Raw genomic sequence first — 24,305 nt, 5'->3', positions numbered from 1 at the left:
GTGGAGAAATTTCCGAAACCAACCGACAAAAAGGCTGTTAGGCGATTCTTAGGACTTTGCGCCTACTACAGACGCTTTGTGAAAAATTTTTCAAGGATCGCCGAACCACTAACGCGGCTAACAAAGGAAGACGCGCCTTTCGTCTGGTTGAATGAGCAGGAGAATGCTTTCAATGAGCTCCGAAAGCGTCTTCAGAACCACCCAGTTCTCGCTCATTTCGACGAGGAAGCCGACACTGATATTCACACAGACGCAAGCAATTTAGGTCTCGGTGCCGTCCTCATTCAGTGGCAAAACGGAGCACTGCGTAAGAACCTGCCGGGACTGTCAAAGACGTAAAATACCACCATTCAAGCCAGCAGGTCTCCTACAACCGATACAGCCACCGGAAACTCCATTCGCACAAGTGGGAATGGACTTACTTGGCCCCTTTCCCACATCGTCATCGGGAAAGCGTTGGATCGTAGTTGCAACTGACTACCTAACTCGATATGCCGAGACAGGGTCTCTTGTCAAGGGGACGGCCAGTGAAGTAGCTGATTTTTTTGTCACTAACATAGTACTACGGCACGGCGCCCCTAAAGTCCTCATCACGGACCGAGGAACCATATTTACTGCCCGCTTGACACAGTCCATTATGAAATTGACGCACACCAGTCACCGCAAAACCACGCCATATCATCCGCAGACAAATGGACTGACTGAGCGACTCAACAGAACGCTGACTGATATGCTGTCAATATACGTGGACATGGAGCACCGAACATGGGACAGGATACTACCGTACGCAACGTTCGCGTACAATACCGCTGTGCAAGAGACGACTCAAATGACACCTTTCCAACTCGTTTTTGGCCGGACCGTCACAACAACCTTAGATGCCATGCTACCAGTAGATGAGACCTCCGAAAATGACAATGACGTCAGCGACTTCACACAAAGAGCTGAAGAAGCACGGCAGCTGGCGCGACACCGCATCCAGCAGCAACAGCAAACCGACGCGGACCGATACAACGAGCGACGAAGAGACGTCCAGTATGCACCTGGAGACAAAGTATGGGTGTGGACTCCCGTACGGATGCGCGGCCTATCCGAGAAGCTTCTTCGTCGTTACTTCGGCCCGTATAGGATAATTCGCCGAATTAGTCCGTTGAACTACGAAGTTGCTCCAGAAGGTCAAGTAACCTCATCACGACAGCGGCATCGCACAGAAATCATCCACGTCGTCAGAATGAAACCGTACTACGACAGGCAATAACTGCTTCCGCCTACAAGCGTTGCGAAATCATGACAGCCTAGAAATCACCGCCCTCTGTATGAGCATCGGGACGATGCACTCTTGGAAGGGGGACAATGACACATGATGATTTCGAATTACGCGCTCAAGCCGCCTCCTGCGTTCGTGCAGTTGTTTACTGCTACCTGCGAAAGATAGCGGCAGTGCAGCGGGCAACACGGGCTCGCCAGGCACGCGCAATCGGGGCAGCGTGTCATGAGCGCGGGACACGAGCGAAGAAGAAGAGGTGCGGGTCTCTTGCGAAAAGACTGCGGACGCTCCTGTGAAGCTCTTGTTTAGCTGTGTGTCGGGCACAAGTTCGCCCAAGGTAAAGCGATTAAAGTATCATCACTCAACTGTGCGTTACAATATGTTATGAAAAGGATATTTTTTGATCCTCGATGCTCGTACCATGGCAGGAGGTGGTCAAAGTAGTCGCCGTAGAGTACCTGAGGGTGTGAAAAGTTACATATCGTTAGTTAAGACAAATACACATCGTTGATTCAATAAAGACAAGCAAGCTTTTCTATAAGTGGACACAGCATATGGTTTCTGATCTGTTCCGATACAATCTGCACCGATTCCCCTCTCTTGCGTTAGGGTTTAATTGTTCTTTTAGTTCTTACCCAAGACTAAAATGGAATTCTGCACGTAGCCGTGTATTTCTTAAATTCTGCCACAACCTTAAGACTATGATTTATGTTGAAAGTGTGAATTAAAAGATAGACAGTTTGATCGTAAGACATTATTTAGAATAATTACATATGCCGAATGTTTACAAAAAAACATAAATCGCTTAGGCTAGTAGTTTTCAAGCCAACGCGAAGCAAGCAATAAAAAGAACGTACGCACTCTGATAGTGCGCGCTGTGTGGTCTGGACATAAATAGCACAACTCAGCAGAGCATAACCAAACAAGCATGAAGTTTCTGCAAAATTTTACTTTTTTACACCTTATTATTCATGATACCCGCCGTGGGGCTGCTTAGTGGCTATGGTGTTGGGCTGCTAAGCATGAGGTCACGGAATCGAATCCTGGCCATTGCGGCCGCCTTTCGATTCGGGCGAAATGTGAAAACACGGGTGTTCTCATATTTAGTTGGACGTTAAAGAACCTCAGGTGGTCCTGAATTCAGGAGTCCCCCACTACGGCGTGCCTCATGATCAGGAACTGTCTTATCACGTAAAACGAAATAACGTTTTTTTTTAATTACTCATGATGAGCGCCAGTTGCAGATTGATATATTATACATACCATTATATAGCCCGTTATTGCAAACATGGCAATTCCTACTCAGATGGACAAATGTACTGTCCAGCGATGCCTGTCTCAATGCCACACGCAGGGCATGAAGTATCTCGCATTGCGTGATACGTGGAGCGAAGGTGGCACCGTCTACGCCATGCCGTACATGCAATAGCGAGTAATGGGCTTCATTCCTCTGCACAACGACATGAGAGTAAGCCGCATGACAACTATTCACGTACTGACTAATATTTAATATTGCGTAATTTTGAACTCAGCTAACTAGGCGATTGCATTTTATACACTGCTCTGAGAAACTTAGGCGCCTACTAGAAACAAGGCGTTGGTCTCAATCGCATAAGATGTACTCCATTTTCTTAACCTTCTTTCAAGTTACATCAACCACCAGCAGCTAACCACCATTTATACTATTTTAGAAGTCCGCATATCCTTTTCTTTGAATCGTTAGATGTTAGTGGAGCACCCCTTTCAGCTATTTCATATTGACTATTATGGCAGCTATGCAGAACCATCTATAATAATTTTGCTGTCTTTGGGAGAATTTCTGAAACCTAAGAACTGTTCTGCCTATAATAGCATAACTGGCCGTTTTTGCGATGGCACCATACGAATACTCCTGAGTTATTATAGCTACTCTGTTTCATTAAAAGCGACGTCGCATTGAAAGTGACTTCGCTAGGTAATGTAGCACTTGTCAGAAAAAGTGAAACATTTGTAATTTTGAAACGTATTAATCAAAACGTCATTCACTGAAAACGAAATCTAATACACCCTGAAAAACATTCAGTGGGGACATGTGAAAAAAAAAATCTGGAATTGTTATAAACCACATGGCAGTAACAAAATGTTCTATAGGAAGGGGCGTAATCACTATTTATTTGGAACTGAGCAGCGGAGGATTGTTTTTTTTTTTCAAGATATGAGCATGGAATACGTGAAGGGTGGCCACCATCGTTGTAACAAAATGACCAAATACAGAAGTTCTCATAAGGCAGCAACTGTCTAATATTACTAAAGCAAGCAGACTTCTCTCGCTTTTGCTAATGCCGGAAAAATGGTAGGGTTGTTCATGTCATATTGGGTTGAAAAATGACCGATCGTGCACAACTCTTACCCACACTGCGGACACTTTCCTGATCACTATAGCAGGCATTGCGCGCGCTATACTCAGCACCTAAGGGAAGGCAGAAGGTTGAACATTGCGATAGATAAACTCTCCAGAAAAAAGCAGAGTTTGTTGTGCGCACCGTTGTCAACAACACAGTCATACTACATGCGTGTCTAGGACTCAGACCACTTTCGAAAGGGCAGATGCATCGCATGTACCAATAAAATTAACTACCGCAAACAAGTCACGTTCCCTCTGGTTTCACAGTGCATGTAGTATAGTGGTAGGAAGTTACCTTTCCTGCCAAGTAGAGGTTGAGGAACTTCTCAAAGGAAACATCGGTGACAGTTTTAGGAGTCAGCCCCTTGATAAAGTGGTAGAAGGAGACGGCACAGTCATACGGGTTCCTGGCTACGTAGATATACTTGGCTTTATCCACTGGTCGTAAAACGTTGTACGGAAAGTGTGTCATCACGGGACCATTTCTCAAGGGGTTCTCCGCAGCAGAGGCTCCTGTCATCTCGATAAATGGGCTCATCAGTCTGAATGCACCCAAGTTGGTGACCGGCGCTGCACGAGTCAAAATATTGTATACAATAAACTGCATCCAATTTGTGCCGCATTTAGGATACGTATCGACAAATACGTCTCCCTGCCGTGGCTTATAGTTGACAGCGGAGATGATAGCTTCATCCTTGAACAACTTGTGCAGCCACATGCCTTCGACGTAACGGTAGGAGTCCTCGTCCATCTGGGCGCTGCTGGTTGCAAAATGGATCGAATATTTTATAAAGTGGTTTTTACAACGCAAAATTGTAAATTTGAAAGCATAGCCAAGCAGCTTTCCGGCAATGTTTTTCTGTTCAGGATGATCATTTCTAAGCTTCCTGGAATTCACAAATATCGATTGTGGTAGGATAAAAAATTCCTGTTTTGCATTCTGATTATTCGATGAAGCAAAAATTACTAGCATGATAAATCTAAGCATATATTCAACTAATTACAAATGAACTAACTCACATCTTATCCTATTACCTTACGGCACATATTGCGATTTCCGGATTGTAGCAGGTGAGTTTGCAAGGCGGATCCTCTTGAAATTAAGCTCCAGGATGACAAGAGTTTCGAGATAACTTTTCCCAAAGTACGGGACGAAATACATGGGCTCTACAGTTACTTTTGTGCTTGTCTGCATAAAAGACCGCCTTGTTAAAAATGTAAGGGGAACAACAAAGCATTGTTATGGTACACACGTTGCATACTCACCGCTGCATACTCAATACACGTTGCATACTCACCGGCTGCTATTCGTAAATATCAATGGGCTGCAAAATAGATAATGAGTAAGTTCAATAATAGTTTTTAAAAATATCTTAACATGTGTCTTGATTTCGCATGTAAGTAATAGCCGCCTGTCTCAGTAATTCTTCTGAAAGTCTTCAATTATGTTACTTGAAACGGCCAATTTTTCAAAATTTAGGAAATCTTCAAATTTATCACCATGTTAACTTAGGGCAGTTAAATATACAGTGGTAAAGCATGAAAGCTGCCTAATGACTCACAGTTAGTAAGTTCATGCAATTATTTTCGGAAAAACAACGTTACAAAGCGAAGCATAGCGAAATCTTTCCGCGATAATAAAACAAACATTTATGAAACATAAAAAATAAACTTGTAAGTGTTACGTGTTTCTAAGTGTCACCGTTTCTTCAACTTTGTGGAGGCGTGAGTGCGCCAAAACGCATTATTAGGCTAAGTACTACATTATTGTTCCCAGTCTTAAGGTAGGCGTTCTTAAGAGGAACAACACCAACGGAATATCCTTCGCAATGTCCTCAGGCACATCCATTTCATTCAATGACTTGAGTCCAATCATCAGGCAAAAGTACTCTTTGAAGTTCTGTTATATTATTTGCACATTCCGAGTCGACCTTGCGTCGTAGCAATGGCAGTTGCAGGTACCCATCGACTGCCATAAGCTTAGACCAGAGTGAGAGAGATAATAGAGTAAGGAAAGAGCTTAACCATGACTCTATCCAGTTTTCTACCCTAAGCATGGAGAGCGAGAGGGGGAGAGAAAGACGACAGAGAGAGCCACGTCTCTTCGTATACAGACTGATGGATATATATACATACATATACATACATACATATACATATATACATATATATATCGCGTGTGTGTGTTTGTGTGAAATGCTTCGACGTATTCCCATAGGACCTTCAGAAAATGTTTGGTTATTCTAGTGCACACAATAGGCTGTTCAGTACACTTTCACTCGGACTGTCGCGTCCCCAACAAAATCAGGCGCAATTATCTCTACTCCCTGTCACAGACTGAATTGACGAGGCGCTCTGAACGTAACACAGAACCCCATATTTTGCCACCCCGATAGGCTCTACAGGTGCAGCGTTATCCCTTTCGTTCTCTGCAAGGCAGCTGTCGCACTCGAGGGCATCAGATTAGTGTTTAGCGTGGCCTGAAATCGAAAACTTGCTTATGCTATTTAGACGACATTGTAGTGTATTTTCTTTCATACTGCCACATCTGCGGCGCCATGATGAAGTGATCGCCTGTCTTGTTCAGGTCCGACTACAGCTGTTTACAAAAATACAAATCGAAAAAAAAATGAAATGCAGCTTCCCAAACAAGGCAATAAAGCTTCTGGGTCAGTTGTTTAGGCAAGAAAGGATTTCACCGGACCCTAAGAACACTCCATCAAATAGCAAAGCAATCAAACGTTGTGAGTGGAACAGTAAGCTGTGCATCTGGTACTGAACTGCTCGTTCGTCTCTGACGAGGAGTGAGCAGTTCGCGACGATTATTGAAGATCGAGCTCAAGGAATTGCTTTGCATTGGACAGCGAGCCTTTAGATAAAGAGCCAAACTCTTGCACACATGATTGCCTGATGCGGATTGCCTGATGCGGTCTGCTAGTACATTACCCTCGATGCTTCTGTGGCCAGATACCCAGCATATAGTGATATGCTTGATAGATATATACGCTCTACAGAGAACACAATAGAGGTCAATAAGTGCCGGGTTTTCGTGCTTACAGAGTGACTTCAAGGCCTTTGCGATGCTAAGCGAGTCTGTAAATATAATTGATCTTTGAAGTTTTGATTTGTTTATATGCTTCACAGTCCAGAATAGCACATAGGCCTCAGCCGTAACGATACTTTTTTTCTGGGTAGTACACCGGATCCTCAGGAGGATGGACCAAGGCTTGCATAAGACACCCTGACATGTAACTTAGAAGCGTCTGTGTAAAACTCTGAACGAGTACTTGCACTTGAGTTCTAGGAAATGTATTTTAATATATGTCTCTGGCAGATGTTCAGTGAACTCTACAAACGATGTGTCATACTCTACCAACTGGCGCTGCCATGGCGGTAGCAATTTTGCTGGGGCTATGGGACAATCTTCATGAACTGGAACACCCATTTCCTCACTAAGGTTCCTTCCTCGCTGCTGGTTGGTTATCGAAGAGTGTGGATGCGGTCATGTCGTTTATGATGGAGTGAGGCGGAGGGTCACGGTTTGAATTTACCTTCAGGAAATATGTAAAACCGCTATATGACCTCTGAAGATGGAGCGAACACACATATGCTTCTCTATAAAGGCTTTATACGGGACTTGCCATGAAGGCTGTGGTCGTGAGGTGGATTCCTAAGTGGTTGACAGGATTCGACACGTTTAAAGCACTATGGTGCCGTAGTCAAGACGTGGGTCGACAAGACATCTGTACAAGTTCAAACGACATTTGTTGTCACTTCCGCTTGTTGTTCTTGATAGAAGTTTCAATAAGTTCATTGTTTTAAGGCACTTCGCCTTCAAGTATTTAATACGCTGGATGAATGTGAGTTTTAATGATGATGATGATGATGTGTAGTGTTTTGTGGCGCAAGGGCCAGGCTTGGCCAAAGAGCGCCATGACAAGTGGTGATGTTGACGATGTATTGTGGAAGATGTGACTTGGCTGTAAAGTGGCCTAAAAATAGTCGCTGTAGAGTGCGTAAAATCTACTTGCTATAAAATTATGGCGATGACAGATGACGAATACTATGAACATTAAAATCCATCGTAAAAGAATGTGTGCAGAATAGAAAATATATGAGATGGTTAAAATGCCTGGAGCACTGTTGCCTCGCCAGAGCCCTTGAAATACAAGGGCCTAGAGGCACGTGCTACACGAAAGAACTATCACAGCGCCATCCTCTGAAGAGAGGAGACGCTACGAACATGTGGGGCTAACAACATGCAACACAACATCTTTCAGATAACTTAGGACTGCATTAGTGTCGAAGAGGGGTTCTGGGCCGAGTAACATTACAGGATGAAGGGGAATATGCTGCCGGTATGCTAACGGAAAATGTTTTTTTCTGTCAGATTCGGCTTTCCGACACTCCAGGAGGACATGGAGGACGGTCAGCCTCTCTCCGCATCTCCCACAGGTTGGGGGCTCATTTCCAGTGAGTAAAAAATTGTGGGTGCCAAATGTGTGTCCTATTCTTAGACGACAGAATAGGACATCTGTTCGGCGTGATTTTGTAGCAGAGGGCCAGAGTCCTAACTGTGGCTTAATTAGGTGGAGCTTATTATCTGTTTCCGCGTCCCACATGCGTTGCCAGTGGCCGCGCATCCTCCTTCGCAAGAAAAGCCTGAGATCTGTCACAGGCACCTCAGCGGTAGGGTTAACGGCTTGCGATGCGATAGGCGTGGCCATCTCGTCCGCCAGAACGTTGCCCTCGATGCTCCTATGGCCAGGCACCCAGCATATAATGATATGCTGGTTAGATACGTACGCTTTACACAAGACGGTGTAGAGTTCATTAAATACGGGATTTTTATGTTTGCTGAGTGACATTACGGCCTTCACGACGCTGAGAGAGTCTGTATAGATCGCTGCTTTCGGAAATTTCGATTTTCTTATGTGCTTTACAGCAGAGAGTAGTGCGTAGGCCTCGGCCGTAAAGATACTTGTTTCCGGATGCAGTACATCGGATTCCGAAAACGATGGGCCGACGGCTGCATAGGATACCCCGGCATTTGACTTCGAGGCGTCTGTGTAGAACTCTGCGCAGGAGTGCTTGTGCTGGAGTTCTAGGAAGTGCATTCGGATTTCGGCCTCAGGAGCGTGCTTTGTAACTTTTATAAAGGATATGTCACATTGTATCACCTGCCACTCCCAAGGAGGTAAGAGCTTGGTTAGGTGCATTAAGCGATGCTCGAGGAGCGGGACATGCATTTCATCTCTAAGCTGCTTCACACGCAGCGAGAAAGGCTGTCTTAAGGAGGGACGATTGCTGAAAAGTGTAGCGCACGTCATATCGGTAACGTTATGAAAGCATGGATGTTCAGGATTGGAGCATACTTTAAGGAAATATGTAAAGCTAACATATGATCTCTGTAGGTGGAGAGACCATTCATTCGATTCGGCATATAAACTTTCAATCGGGCTTGTTCTGAAAGCGCCCGTGGCTAAGCGGATACCTAGATGGTGAACAGGGTCAAGCATCTTTAGTGCGCTCGGGGCGGCAGAGTTATATACCACGGCACCATAATCTAATCGTGACCGGATGAGGCTCTTATAGAGATTCATTAGGCACTTCCTGTCACTACCCCACGTAGTCTGCGACAGAAGTTTCATTAGGTTCATTGTTTTCAGACACTTTTCTTTAAGATGTTTAATGTGTGGGACGAAAGTAAGTTTATTGTCGAGTATAACACCTAGAAATTTGTGCTCTTTGTTTACAGGTATCTGATGTCCACACATTTCCAAGCAAGGATCCGGAACCAGGCCTCTCTTCCTTGTAAACAGCACGCAAGAACTCTTTTGAGGATTGATTTTAAAACCATTTTTCTCTGCCCACCCTGACACCTTGTTCAATCCATGCTGTACCTGTCTCTCGCATACTGCGAGGTTACAGGATTTGAAGCCTATTTGAATGTCGTCCACATAGACGGAATACAAAATGGCCGGTGGTAAGGAAGCACGAAGCGTTGTCATCTTAACAATAAAAAGTGTGCAGCTGAGCACGCCTCCCTGGGGTACACCAGTTTCTTGTGTAAAAGGACGTGACAGCACATTGCCGATTTTCACCCGGAAGGTACGATCGGACAAGTAGCTTTTTATTACATTGAAGATATTACCATGAATGCCCAATTCCGATAAGTCTCGCAAGATGCCGTAGCGCCAGGTCGTATCGTACGCCTTCTCCATATCGAGGAATATGGATAAGAAGAACTGTTTGTGTACAAACGCGTCACGAATGTGTCCTTCAATACGTACAAGATGGTCGGTTGTGCAGCGCCCTTCTCGGAAGCCACACTGAAAGGGATCAAGCTTTTCGTTTTGTTCAAGGAAATGGATGAGTCGCCGATTTATCATTTTTTCAAATACCTTACACATGCAGCTTGTGAGGGCTATCGGGCGGTAACTTGCCACTGAAGAAGGGTCTTTCCCTTGTTTCAAAACAGGGATCACAATGGCTTCTTTCCATGCCGTTGGAAGGTACCCTGCGTCCCAGATTGTGTTGAACAGTGTAAGTAGTGTTACTTGCGTGTCATTGTGTAAGTTTTTGAGCATTTCATACATGATTCTATCGGATCCCGGTGCAGAGGTCTTGCATGCGCTCAAGCCAGCTTTCAACTCGGCAGCACTAAAAGGGCAATTGTACGGTTCATTCTGTCGGCATTTATTGATGAGTGGCTTGCATTCTTCTATTTGTTTATATTTTAGGAAGGATTGTGAATAATGATTTGAGCTTGATACACTCTGAAAGTATTCCCCCAGTAAGTCGGCCTGATCTTTCAGTGTATCGCCCTGTGTATTTACTAGAGGGAGTGAATATGTTTGCCGCCCTCTAATTCTATTTACGCGGATCCAGACTTTCGCCTCATCTGTAAACGAGTTAATACTTGATAAAAAGTTCTGCCAACTTTCTCTTCTGGCCTGCCTGCGGGTTCTCCTGCCTTGAGATTTTACTTTCTTAAAGTTGATAAGATTCTCTGCAGTGGGGGAAGTGCGTAGCAACCCCCACGCTTTGTTCTGTTTCTTACGAGCAATCCTACATTCGTCGTTCCACCACGGGACGCGCCGTCTGCATGCCAAACCACTTCCTTCAGATATGCATTTAGATGCGGCATCTATTATGAACGCTGTGAGATACACCACAGCGGCATCGATTTCTAGAGAAGGCACATCAGTCGATGAGATTCTAGATAGATTTCGAAATTTCTCCCAGTCGGCTGTATCTATCTTCCACCTAGGAACTTGTGGGGGAAATTCATTTTCTTTAGATATTCTTAGCAGTACGGGGAAGTGATCGCTCCCGTAAGGATTGCTCGTAACTTCCCATCTGAGTTCAGGCAGTATAGATGCGGAAACAATACTAAGATCTATTGACGAAAAGGATCTGTTCGCAAGAGAGTAATATGTGGGTTCTTTCTTATTTAGAAGGCACGCTCCAGAAGAAAAAAGGAACTCTTCAACGAGACGACCTCGCGCATCGATGCGAGAGTCTCCCCACAAGGTGCTATGCGCATTGAAATCGCCAAGAACAACATATGGTTCTTGCAATTGATCTACATAGGATTGAAATTCATGTTTCGTTAATTTGTAATGTGGGGGTATGTAAAGAGAGCTAATGGTGATGAGTTTGTTTAGGAGAACAGCTCGAACCGCCACTGCTTCGAGAGGCGTTTGTAGCTGTAAACATTGACACGCAATGCTCTTATGGATAACAATGGCGACACCGCCCGATGATGCGACAGCATCATCGCGATCTTTGCGATAAGCTATGTACTGTCGGAGAAAGTTTGTATGTTTGGATTTTAGGTGTGTTTCCTGTAAACACAGCACTTTTGGATTGTGTTTTTGGATGAGTTCCTGCATGTCATCTAGGTTTCTAAGAAGACCTCTGATGTTCCATTGAATTATTTGTGTATCCATATTGGAAGTAAATAGGTGCTGTGTGTAAGGAAACAGATGTTATGCCTTAGATTACAGAGCTCTTTCGAGGCCCTGTAATCGGGGTTTTGCCCTTTCTGGAGCGTTCGAGGGAGCCTCGCCGCTCCTTAGGCGCGTGGCGTGCCGTGAGGACATATGAAGTGTCCATTGCCTCTTGCGAGGCGCCGGACACATGCTCTTGCGAGCGAGAAGTTTTCTGTGAGGGTCCTGCCTCGGAAGGCAAGACCCCTGCACCCACCAGCCCGGAGGTCGGTGGGGCTGCCTGAGGGATCTGGCTGCGCCGGTTGTTGCCAGCGCTGGACGGGGCCGGGGAGGTTGGGGTAGCCTCGGCTGCGCCCACCTTCGTGGTCGTTGGCCCCGCCTGCTGTGGTGGCGTAGCAGCGTTAGCTGCAGTCGCCGAGGGGGCGGATGGCGTCACTGCCGCCTCACTGGGTGTGGGACGGACAGCCGCCGGAGGCCGTTGTGGCGCTGCCCCCTGACGCGCCACTTCGGCAAAGGTGTGCTTTGGCAGGAAAGATACCCGCCTGCGTGCTTCTTTGAAACTTATGTTTTCTTTTACTTTAATCGTAACTATTTCCTTTTCTTTCTTCCAAGACGGCCACGACCGCGAGTACGCGGCGTGCTCGCCTTCACAGTTTACACAATGGGGAGAGTTTTCACAAGATTCAGAGGTGTGCTCATGAGCACTGCATTTCGCGCAGGTTTGGCGGCCTCGGCATCTCTGTGAGCTGTGACCGAAACGCTGGCATTTAAAACAACGCAGGGGATTGGGAACATACGGGCGAACTCGGAGCTTGATATACCCGGCCTCGATGGACTCGGGTAGAACACTTGTGCCAAAAGTAAGTATCAGATGTTTGGTCTGTATTTCCTTATTATCACGCCTCATCTTAATTCGCTTAACATTTATGACATTCTGCTCACTGAAGCCCTCCAAGAGCTCAGCCTCAGTCAGCTCCAAGAGATCATCATCAGAGACTACGCCACGGGTGGTATTCATGGTACGATGAGGAGTTACGGTTACTTTGGCGTCACCAAATGAAACTAGATTGGGTAGCTTTTCATATTGTTTCTGGTTGCGGATTTCCAAGAGGAGATCACCGCTTGCCATCCTGGATGCTTTATAACCTGTACCAAAAACTTGGGTAAGAGACTTGGACACTAGGAATGGTGACATTGCTCGCACGGGTTTGTCTGGTGTTTCGGAGTGCACTACATGGAAACGAGGAAAAGTTTCTTTTTGACGGGCGAAAAATTCGAAGACATCATCGGTGCGCCCCCTCTTGAGGGAGCGATCAGGTAAGGGGGGAAAAGAAGAAGCCATAAGAGATTGTAATTTCGGCAGTAACGCCAGCCACCCACCATGGAGTCCTACAAGGGGACGTTGCAGGACCTGTGAAACACGGCCTGCAAACGCCAGCTGTACATTACCACTATAACCAAATATGATATAACCTAGGCTGGCTATTCACACCAGGTTAACCCTTGCTGCCTTGAAAAATCGGAAGTAAGCGGAAGCTAGGAGAAGACAGGAAAGATGAAAAGTGAGGGAAAGACGAAGACTAGAGGAAGAGAGAGACAGGAAAAGGCAACTACCGATTTCCCCCGGGTGGGTCAGTCCGGGGGTGCCGTCTACGTGAAGCAGAGGCCAAAGAGGTGTGTTGCCTCCGCCGGGGGGCCTTAAAGGTCCAAACACCCAGCATCGGCTCAACCCCCAGGATCCCCTTTTCCCCAGACACGGCTAAGCCGCGCACGGCTGCACGCGGGAGGGTCCAACCCTCGTGTGCTCGGGTCCGTGGTGTCGCTACACACCAAACGCCTGCTGACGCAGACGCCCCTGCGGGGGTGAGTTTGAAGTCCAATATGATGCCGAGAAACTTGTGATCGGGACTTACAGGTAAGCGACTATCAGATAGCTCAATAGCAGGGCCTGATACTATTCCTTTCTTATTCGTGAACACAACATATGTACTTTTCTGCGGGCTCAACCTAAAACCATTTTCATCAGCCTATTTTGCTACTTTATTTAAGGTATGCTGGACACGGTCGTTAGCAGATAGCAAGGTTGCATGATTTAAATCCAATCTGCACATCGTCTATATATACAGACCATAACATTGTTCTTTGGATAGCCATGTACAGTGAATTTATTTTCAGAACAAATGGTGCGGAGTATAGCCCACCACTTTGCGGAACAACAGTTTTCTGGGTGAAAAACGTCGACAAGGCATGGCCCACCCTTACACGGACAGTGCGCTTAGAAAAGTAACATTCGAAAGTACTCAATATATTGCCGCAGACACCAATAACGGAAATGTCTCGGATAACACCAAAGTGCCACAATGTATCATACGCTTTCTCTAAGTGAAGAAATATGGAGGAGAAAACTGTTTGTGTATGAAGGCATGCCTGAATGCGGACAAGGTTGTTTGCAGTCAACCAACGTTCTGTGAAGAAACACTGGAAAGGATCTAGTATTTCTTTGCTTTCTAGGAGGCGTACAAGGTGCCGGTTTGTCTTCTTTTCAAGCAGCTTGCACAGACAGCTTGTCAAAGCAATAGGTCTGTAGCTGCTAGGTAAGGAAGGGTCCTCACCTTGTTTGATTATGGGGTGATTTTGTAGCCTCTTTTCACGAAGTTGGAATAGACCCAGCAGCCCACATAACATTAAAAAGAGAGAGGAATGTTTTCTACGTTTCAGGGTGTTGATGCTTGAACATTTTATTTATGATACGGTCACTACTTGGTGCTGAGTTTTTGGAAGAAGCAAAAATATTTTAAGCTCAGCTAAACTAAACAGGTGCCTGCAATCTCTTTTTTCGGCGCATTTCCCTTCAAGGGGCTGCTGCTCTACCGATTCTTTCAACCTCAGGAATGACTGCGTGCAATGAGATGCAATGCAGTTACATTTAAAGTGTTCACCAGGACAATCTGCCTGATCTTCCAGGCACTACTACTTACTAAGAGCAACCGGGTGGGGGGGTGGGGGAGGGCTGTTCGTCTCGCGAACTTTCAATTTATTCACCCTATTACATACTTTCGGCTCTTGCGTGTAAGAATTTATACCAGATATGCACCACTCTCAGCTCTCTGTATTTTACGTCGGCGTGTTCTCCTGCCTTGCTCTTTGACCTGTTTGAAATTAAGGAAGTTTTCTGTGGTTGGAGAATTACGAAGCAGTCGCCAAGCTTTGTTTGGATTTTTCCACGCTTTCCTACATTCCTCATTGCCCCATGACATGTGAGGCTTATTATGCAGTCCGTTAGTTTGTGTGACGCATTTTGTTGCAGCGTCTATAATAAAACATGTTAAGTACGCCACATCATCGACCAGATTAAAAGCATAAAAGTTATCTAAGCCTAAATATGTGAGCTCTTGAAACAGTTCTCAGTTCGCTGATTCGACGTTCCATTCGAGAAAATGTGGCGAGCATACATTTTGTTTTATTAGGTTTAACATAATTGGGAAGGGATCTCTCCCAAAGATTTTCTTCAGAACATGCCACTCCAGGTATGGCACTAGTATGTTCAACATTATGGTTAAATCTATCAATGAGTCGGTGCTATGTGTAACATTGTAGTACGTAGTTTGTTTCTTGTTCAATAAACAAACCCCCGAAGGAAAGAGACAATTCTTGATCAGGCGTCCGGCGTTTCACAATGAGAGTCGCCGCATAGGCTCATAGGCATATGAGCGTTTAGATCACAGACTATGTATGGCGGAGGAAGTTCATCAATGAAGCTCTGAAACTGTGTTCTGGAAAGCATAAAGCAAGCGGGATTGAAATGGAACTAATTCTGACTGAAACAACACTGCTCGGGCAGCAAGTGCCTTGAAGGAACATCGCAGTTCCAATTGCTGACATGAAACACCCTTACCGACTATTACGGCTACGCCCAGCGAATAGGCGATTGCGTCGTCACTGTCTTTGCGGAAAGTGGCATATTGCCTTAGAAAGTTAGTCTGTGTTAATTTTGTATGTGCTTCTTGGGGACACAGAACCTCTGGACTGAAATTGCGGAGGAGTACTTTACATTGACCAAACTGTGGAGAAGTCCTCGCAAATTTCATTGTAATATTTGAGTATCCATAATGAGAATGAAGTTAAGGCTGTGGGTTTAGTAAAGGACAGTTAGGTTAGAGGGCCCTTTCGGTGATCCCGTAATGCGATGTTCCTAATTTTTTTTTGCGAGCGGTCAAGTTATTATAGCTGTTCCTTAGGCGCTGGTGGCGCTGCTTGGAAAGGAATTGTGTACACCGCCTTCTGCGAGGCGCTGGGCATCTGCTTTCGTGAGCGATTGTTTGTTGACATGGCTCTTCTCAAGGGGTCAGGCCCTTGAGATCACCAGCCAGGAGATTGATGGGCCCTTCTGCTGCGGCGCCGCAGTAGGGCTAGCAGCAGCCGCCATTGGGGCGGATGGCATCATTGTAGCTCATTGCGTGTGGGCCGTACAGTCGCCGGAAACCGTTGTGTCACTTCCCCCTTGCGCGTCACATCGGCAAAGCTGCTATTCGGTAGGTATGACACCCGCCTGCGTGCCTCCTTAAATGAGATATTTACTTTTTCTTTGATAGCCACTACTTATTTTTCCCCATGACGGGCAAAACCCCGAGTATGCGGCATGCTCTCTGTTCCCGCAGTGTTGAGCGCGTTCGCAAGTTTCACGGGCATGATCAGCGGCACTACATTTAGCACTACATGTATTATTACATGTCTGTCGATCTCAGCAGTTCTGGGAACTGTCGCCAAAATGCTGACATTTTAAACATCGAAGAGAGTTTGGGACATAGAGTCATACACGTAGCTTTACGTAGCCAGCCTCGATTGTCTTAGGCAGCATGCTTGAGCCAAAACTGAGTATCAGATTATTTCTTTTGATCTCCTTGCCGTCAAGCCTTACCATAATTCGCTTAACAGTGACCACATTCTGCTCGCTCCAGCCTTTCAACAGTTCCGCTTCTGCCAGCTTCATTAGGTCATCATCAGAGACAACATCCCGGCTGGAGTTCATAGTTTGGTGCGGGGATATATTTCACTAGAATTTCCCTAAATTTTAATAGATCAGGGAGCCTTTCACGCTGTTTCGCATCGCGGAGTTCCAAAAGACGCTCTCTACTAGCCATTTTGGATCCTTTGTAAGCTGCACCAAGTGCATCGGTGAGACATTTCGGCACTAAGAAAGGTGAACTCCATCTCAGTCGTTTAAGGTTTGGCAGAATGAATGACATGAAATCGTAGAAGATTCGTAATCTGTTGCCGAATATTTTAGTAACAACTTCGGTGCGCCCTCTTTTCTGGGGGCGATCAGGGAGTTGGGGGAAAGGACTAGCCATTAGTTTTATGGAGTTTTCGGCTGCGGCGCCAGTCGCCCACCATGCTTCTGAACAAAGACACGTGACAGGATTGTGTTTAAACAATCCTGTCACGCCAATGTAAGCTCTGTACTCTTCCACTATAACCAAAACTGCTATAACCAATGTAGGCTAACTCACACAAGGTGAATCCTTGCTACCTGAAATATTGGAAGTAGACCGAGCTAAAGAGAAGACAGGAAAGGTGGAAAGCGATAAAGATGAAGATTAGAGGGACAGATAAAAAGGAAAAGGCAATTACCGATTTCCTCCATGTGGGTCAGTCCTAGGTAGCGTCTACGTCAACCCGAATATAAAGGGGCGTGTTGCCTCAGCCGAAGGGCCTTAAAGCTCCAAGCACTCATCATCGGCTCAATCCCCAGAATACCCTTTTTCCAGAACACAGCTAAACCACCCAAAGGTAGACGTTGGAGGGCCCAACTTTCATGTGCTCGGATACAGGGTGTCGTAACACACAAAACGCCTGATTACGCAGGATCCCCTGTGGGGACGTACGTACGTATGTATGTACGCACCTAACAGATCTTCGTGGGCGTAAAGCATTGAACAAAAAGTGTGTCATAATGGGAGAATTTCAGAAGAGCTTCTCCGCTGCGCCTGCTGAAGCTGCTTGATCACCGGACTCATCAATCTGAATTCATATACAGTGATTGAAGGCCTTGCGACTGCCCTTTGTACTCAGGATATCTACAACTGGATTATTTTCACGATTTAGGATATTTTTAAGTCTCTGTGGCAGATGGCATAATTGTAGTCCTTGCCTTGAATATTTCAATGAAGCCGACATCTGTTTCGAGAAATCAGAACACATATTCAAATAAACGTCCAAAATACACTAGCTATTTTTTAGGTAAGTATACGGCACATATTGCTACTAGAGAATTAAAACGATGGAGTTCAATGGATGTCTATTTGTATTGAACATTGCGCATGACAAGGGTTTTTAGATGTGAGTAATCACATTTGCCGTATAAATGCACGTTTATCCCACCTCCTTTTTTGCGAAACGCTCTTTTATCCATTGAAGCATGAAATTTACTGGAAATCATTTGTATTTTACACCATACTTTGGCAAAAGATATGTAGAAACTGGTTTCATACGACAAATTGATTCCAAGTGAATACACCTTGCAAACTCTCCGGCTGGCAATATGTGCCATACAGAAGTAAATTACAAGTTAGTGAGTGAACGTCTGGCAATTTGAACAGTTTGTGTCAATTCCTTCTGCATGGAATAACCCCCTTTTTGAACGGTCTAGCACCATGACGAATATTGTGCTATCTGCCACTAGCGGTTTCTCTTATTTTAGTCTACAAATGTTCACCCAGAGTGTGCATACGTATGTATGTATATATATATATATATATATATATATATATATATTGTTTTTTCAGCAAGAGAACTACGACTTCCCTGCTTCAGTTTCTTTTAAAACTTCTAGTATCGGACTTCTCATGCACTCCAGATCTTTAGGCGTTGCTCAACATAACGTTCACAGTCGCACAGATGTGTCAGTGAGCCATATTCTTTTCTGCCTTTGTCATCGGCTATTGGATTTAAAAGCAAGGTGTCAGACCAGCCTAGTTGGCAATAATCCGTTGTGTGCACAGTGCGACAGTATACAAAGGTGGGAAAGGCACGAGCCAGACGACCAGCTGAACAACTAAATTTTATATTCATGATCGCCTGATTATATTCGCAACTGTTGAAGCATGCTTAGCAAACGTAAAGAATCCTCATAATCCCTACGCGGATTAACACTCAGTACCACCTCGTGCATATGCCCGGTAGAAAAGTTCCTTTTTGGATAGGGTGACAGAACCTTTGCTGACTCAGTCGCATTGAGCAACGTCCGCGGCATCAACTATAATCCTAGTGCTATCGCGTGTGAGCTTAGTAATTACTGAATTTTAAGCATGAAATACTTTTAGCTACAGTTATAAAATAAGTACACGATACGAGCTCAGACTAACGGTTTACTTTTTCAAGCAAGTTACTAAAATAAACAGAAAATGCAAACACGTCTAAAGTGACGCTTACAAGGATGAAATGGTGTTATCCTATCTCGCCATTCCAAAACTCAGTCTCTTTATTCCGCAGAACGATAGAAGTGTGGTTAACGCATGCGCCTGAGTTTACATGCATGCAGTAGGCTTCCACAATATGGCGGTTGATTTGATTCATATTTTTACACAAAATTTAGTTTGTTCAAACAAAGCTTTGCATAAGCAATTTCTACAATGCGCGGCCTGATTCGAACTTTCTGCGTTCCTAAATTAAAATTAAATTATGGTGTTTTACGTGACAAAACCACTTTCTGATTATGAGATATGCCATAGTGGAGGTCTGCGGAAATTTTGATCACCTGGGGTTCTTTACCGTGCACCTAAATCCAAGTACACGGGTGTTTTCGCATTTCGCCCCCAAAGAAATGCGGCCGCCACGACCGGGATTCGATCCCGTGACCTCGTTCTCAGCAGCCCAACACCATAGCCACTGAGCAACCACGGCGGGACTGCTGCATTTCTTATCACACATTGGTGCTCCCTAAGGAGGTTGTTAAGGTACTGTCCAAGTGGTGGAAGATAGCCTTCACCAATAATATGACCATCATAACGATTGGCTGGAATCGCCTCTTAAGTTCAGCGTTAGCGTTAGTACTTTTTTAACGCGGCTGTGTTAAGGTCCCCGTGTTATAGAAGATCCGGCAGCCAGCGTACCGCGTTCAGCGTGGACCCTCGCTTCGGAGATAATCGTTGCGCACGACGCATACCTAACCAAGCAGTCTCTTGTTGTAGCGCCAACATGTTACTGAATTGAATTTCTCGAAGTAAAATACGTCAGAAAAATTGCAGAGTAGAACTTACACACAGCCTACAGACATGATAACGTCAGATTGGAATTTGAATATATGAGAAAACATAATCCTCTTACGCGGGAACGCAGACGCAAACCCCTTTTCAAGCGATAGCGTTTTTAAGCTGCTGTTTGAGGTCTGTCTTTGTATACGTGCGGCGCGGTCCCCTCTGTTCCTTGCACACCATCAAATAAAAAGACACAAAGCTCGCTTTCGTGCATAGTGTTCGCCTCCAACCTTGCCCAGTAAACATTATGGTGACATGAGATGCAGTTGCCGGGAGGCATGAGAAGAACTCGGGGATCTTTGAATGCTGTCGCCGTTACACTCTTAAAGGGCAGCTTAAGCGTCCTCTAAAATTTGTTATTACATTTATGGTTATGAAATAGTTCTGCTGAAACACCAGCCTAGATCTGAATGAAACAGCAGTGGGTTGATCCACGTACCTCTTAGGCACACAGTCTTGCGGTATAGCTTGCCTGAACTCCGTTTCACGACAGCTGCCAACGATAGCCCTTGCGGTAAAAATGGCGCAACCCCTGGTTGCACTCCTGGCAGGAATGCGACAGTGGCTTTATCTTTTCTCTTGCGCTGCTCTCGCAAACGCATTGGCAGTTCGTCTTTCCCTGATACAGCCGCTTTGTGACGCGCTTTGTGGACAGAGGGTCTTTGTTTGCACTATCGCAAGTGTAGGCGAGAGATGTACATCAAGTCGGTGACAGTCACTGGCGGAACTCGAAGCCGAGGCATAGTTGGTTATACCAGTTAAAACGGCTTCTCTTTTATATCCTCCAAGCCCCTTCCATGCCCATTCTCCACTTTGCGGTGAGATCATCCCCGATGTATTAGACCAATTGGACGGTTACGTAATTTCGCAAATCTGTGTGCCTGTTCAGAATTTCATTTATGCGAGCACACAAATAAAGTGTAAATCAAGTTCCCCCGAACACTTTCTTATGTTTGCTTAACTCCTTCCGCTAGTATTGTTACCACCTCTTTTCTGTGGTCAATATGGGTACCGTACAAAGGTAATTACAATCGAGCATGAATGAAAAATTGCCGCTCCTCACGTTCTTAGCGCATTCAATATGGACTGATCGCAAACCATATCTAGCGTGTTTTTCGGCACTCCAAATTTCATGCGAGGCAAACGCTCGAAGGGCACACATTTAAATCAAGCTGCTTATTATGACACTTGCCACCTTCTTGTATACGTGAGCTTACGGTCACGTAATGATGTTTTGGCCAGTGTAGTCTTAATGTTGATTAATGGTATGAAGTTCAAATGAAGGCTTTGAAACATATGCGCAGGGGAGAAATTCAGAATTTTTCACTGTTCCCTATTCCTGTAGCCATTCATTGCTCACCTTCACTAATAACACCGCGTTTGTCTGTGAATTTTTGATAACAAATTTCTAGAGAAGAAACGTCTTTCTCAATACACGCCGAAAAAGTACGCAAGCAATGTCGTGGCTATGAACACAACAACAAACAATGTAGATTGCAAAATGCTGTCCTTCGACCGTGTAGTTTGAAGAAACATTGCGTAAGTGGAACGCCCCAAATGTAGTCGGGGCTTATCAAGCAAGCTCCAAACAAATATTGCTACGTCCATATATCGAATGTCACATGAACACCTAAGGCAATCTTTCACTTGACATCGCCCTTTACTTCTAGAAAAACAGTCATATCACGGATGACCTACATCGCCGACAGATTGCTCTTGCGGCCCATATTTCTCGAGAGACACCTCGTATCTGGCAGTACGACAAGAGCAGGATAGCATGGCTGTGTGTTTGAAAGATAGTCTGATCTCTTTAGATGCCCATATTTGAGCGAAAGAACTTTGACATCTATGCTTCTGTTTATTTTATTACTACTTGTTGTAAAACATTGAGCATCGTTATCCTCGTGTACTTCAACATCTTCAGAGCATTGCTCAAAACAACGGTCACTGTCGCATAGGAATGGAAACGAATAATTTTATTTTCTTTCTTCATCATCGGTTATTGGATTTTAAGTAAAGGTGTGAGACCAGCCTAGTTGATAATCCATGGTGCGCACCATGCGACATCCGACAAAGGACGGAAAGGCACCTCCGAGACAAGTAGTTAACACTTCTAACTAAACATTGTTGTCATGAAACGCACGCATATGTATATCTGCGCTCACGTGATCACAACCGCAACTACTGAACCATGATTGGCCAACCAAATAGAACATCTCTAATTCCTACGCAGATTCCCACAGCGTACCATTTCCCACAGCATACCAGCGTACCATTCCAGGCAGATAAGTTCCTTTTTCGGATAGGGTGACAGAATGTTTGCTGAATCAGTCGCCTTGAGCAACATCCCTGGATTCATTTACCAACTCGGTGCTATCGCATGTGTGCTTAGCAATTGCTGAGCTTTGTTTCCAGGAACGGAGCGCTGGTAATAATGAATCGTATACATGTAATACTAATCCTAAAAAAAAGGTTTGTTGATCGCACTGTGAGGGTTGTGGTATACGACATCCTCATTTCCTGTCACCAAAAATACGTGAAGCATATACCTTATTCTAAGTTTACAGGAGTAGAATCTGAAGGTGTAGAAAGGCACAGAGGGAGTGCTTCCTTTATATTGTAGCCATCGTGAGTGCGCTCACCTAGTTGCAAAAAAAAGACAAAAAAACTCAGCAATTGCAAAGTGTGCAAGCAATAGCACCAGGTTGATAATGAAAAAGTAATGGCTATAAATAAATCCAATTGTGTCAGCAAACTTTTCGTCACCTTATCTATAAAGAAAATTGTTTGAACGAAATGCGCGCGAATTGGTACGCTGTGTTAGGCTACGTAGATAAACGAGATGTTCTGTTTTTTGCCAAGTATGGTTCGGCACTTGCGATTGGGATCGCGCAAGAGTATATATGTGTGTCTGTAAAAAGAAAATAAGCTTTAGCTGGAAGCTTGAGCACTTGCCTCCTTCGTGCCTTTCTGTCCTTGGCATGCTGTTACGCTGTTTACTGTATGCACGGTGTCCCACATTAAAACCAAAAGATAAGAATGGAAGACGGTAGCTTTCTTTTCCAATGAAGTCAACCACATTTAATTAGGAGTAACAAGAACCGTCTTGTTTCTTTTCCTTATTCCTAATGAATACTTAGTGACGAGTTACTAACTATTGTTTTCATTGCTATACTTACGGCAGAAATATGTAAATACACATTATGTATTAGAGTTACATCTAAAGCATGAGCTTATAATTTGTTTGTGAAACACTACATTTTGCCCGGATCATTTTTCCACGTGTTAGAAAAAGCCCGAATGTAACAATATACCATGTTACACACAGAATATGTAGAAATAAGAGCTGCACGATATATAGCTCGCCGCAACCAAATTACATTGAAGATTTCGAAGTCGCTCTAACACCATGTCGTGGCGTGGTGTTTGTAATATACTATTTCGGAAGTTCGTAAATTTTCCAATATAATTAAAAACTGAAAATGTATGAAACCCTTCTTCAGGTTCCTGCTAGCGATATGTAACTTGTTTCGTGCGCATTAAAGGCTTCCATCTTGTGTTTAATTTATTGCATGTAGCTTGAACAAGTAGCATACTTTAACGAATAGGCTGAGTTCAAGCATTAAAACCTGAAACAGAATTTTCGTTTGACGAAGTGAAAGGGCTTCGCTTGGCCGCTTCGATATAAAGTGGCTACTTCAATATTTTGGCTTTGAAAGCATCTACAGCAAGGCGCAATAGGAAAGGGATAATGGAAAGTGGTGGCATACGTACATTTGTACAAGCAAATTTCACAGTATGGTCCACTTGCGAGCCCGAAAACAGCCGCACTAAATCAAATAATTTCCTTTTCCTGTACTTATCAGGGGATCTCTGGCCTAGAATTAAAACCTTTCTTTTATATTTTGACAATCGCAAACAGAGAAGTGGCCGAGGTTCTTGTTTTGCCGGCACACACAAAAAAAATCATAAAGAAAGAGTACGTAGCCAGTAAAAGACTGTGAACACTTCCAATGCTAAGGAATATACCAGAAAGATCAATTTTGAGCCAACGAAAGTGCGATATAAAGAACATTGACTCAAATGAACTAATATGCAATAACGAAAACTGGCAACGATACTAAGACTCTTTACGTATGGGAATTCAAAAGCATCACAGTCCTCTAAGTGAAATATTTATCTTTTTTTTATCGCGCGTTCCATGTTTACACAAGCTCTCAGCTTCACTTTGCTTCGCTTTTTAGTGATGCATTGCTTAGTGTGCTATCTATGCTCTAGTGCAAACTGGTTTCGCCAATCTCCCACAACTTGCTTTCGGACAAAACTGGAACTTTCACGCATTTTGAAAATCTCCTGCGAAAGCGTCTTCAACATTTCAGCAATCTCAGGTTTTTTCCGATAGTGGTTCTGGAGTTTTCTATGTCTAGTTATTTGCCAATTTTTAG

At 44.5% G+C, this 24,305-nt stretch overlaps 1 protein-coding gene across 1 annotated transcript in view; it reads right to left on the bottom strand.

The window, feature by feature from the left end:
* The window catches only part of LOC135897224 (sulfotransferase ssu-1-like), a 68,253-nt gene extending 47,910 nt beyond the window's left edge, over positions 1 to 20,343 (bottom strand). The window contains exons 1-4 of the mRNA XM_070529888.1: positions 20,300 to 20,343; positions 4,949 to 4,975; positions 3,946 to 4,411; positions 1,688 to 1,725 (exon numbers count right to left, since the gene is read on the bottom strand). Coding sequence (XP_070385989.1) covers positions 1,688 to 1,725; positions 3,946 to 4,401 — 494 coding nt within the window. The 5' untranslated portion in view covers positions 4,402 to 4,411; positions 4,949 to 4,975; positions 20,300 to 20,343. The remainder of the gene's footprint in view (positions 1 to 1,687; positions 1,726 to 3,945; positions 4,412 to 4,948; positions 4,976 to 20,299) is intronic.
* Between the last annotated feature and the right edge of the window lie 3,962 nt (positions 20,344 to 24,305).

This window comes from Dermacentor albipictus, unplaced genomic scaffold (genome assembly GCF_038994185.2).
Source record: "Dermacentor albipictus isolate Rhodes 1998 colony unplaced genomic scaffold, USDA_Dalb.pri_finalv2 scaffold_35, whole genome shotgun sequence".
Lineage (NCBI taxonomy): Eukaryota > Metazoa > Arthropoda > Arachnida > Ixodida > Ixodidae > Dermacentor > Dermacentor albipictus.
The sequence above is the reverse complement of the archived record's forward strand: the minus strand, read 5'-3'. Positions and strand labels throughout refer to the sequence as shown.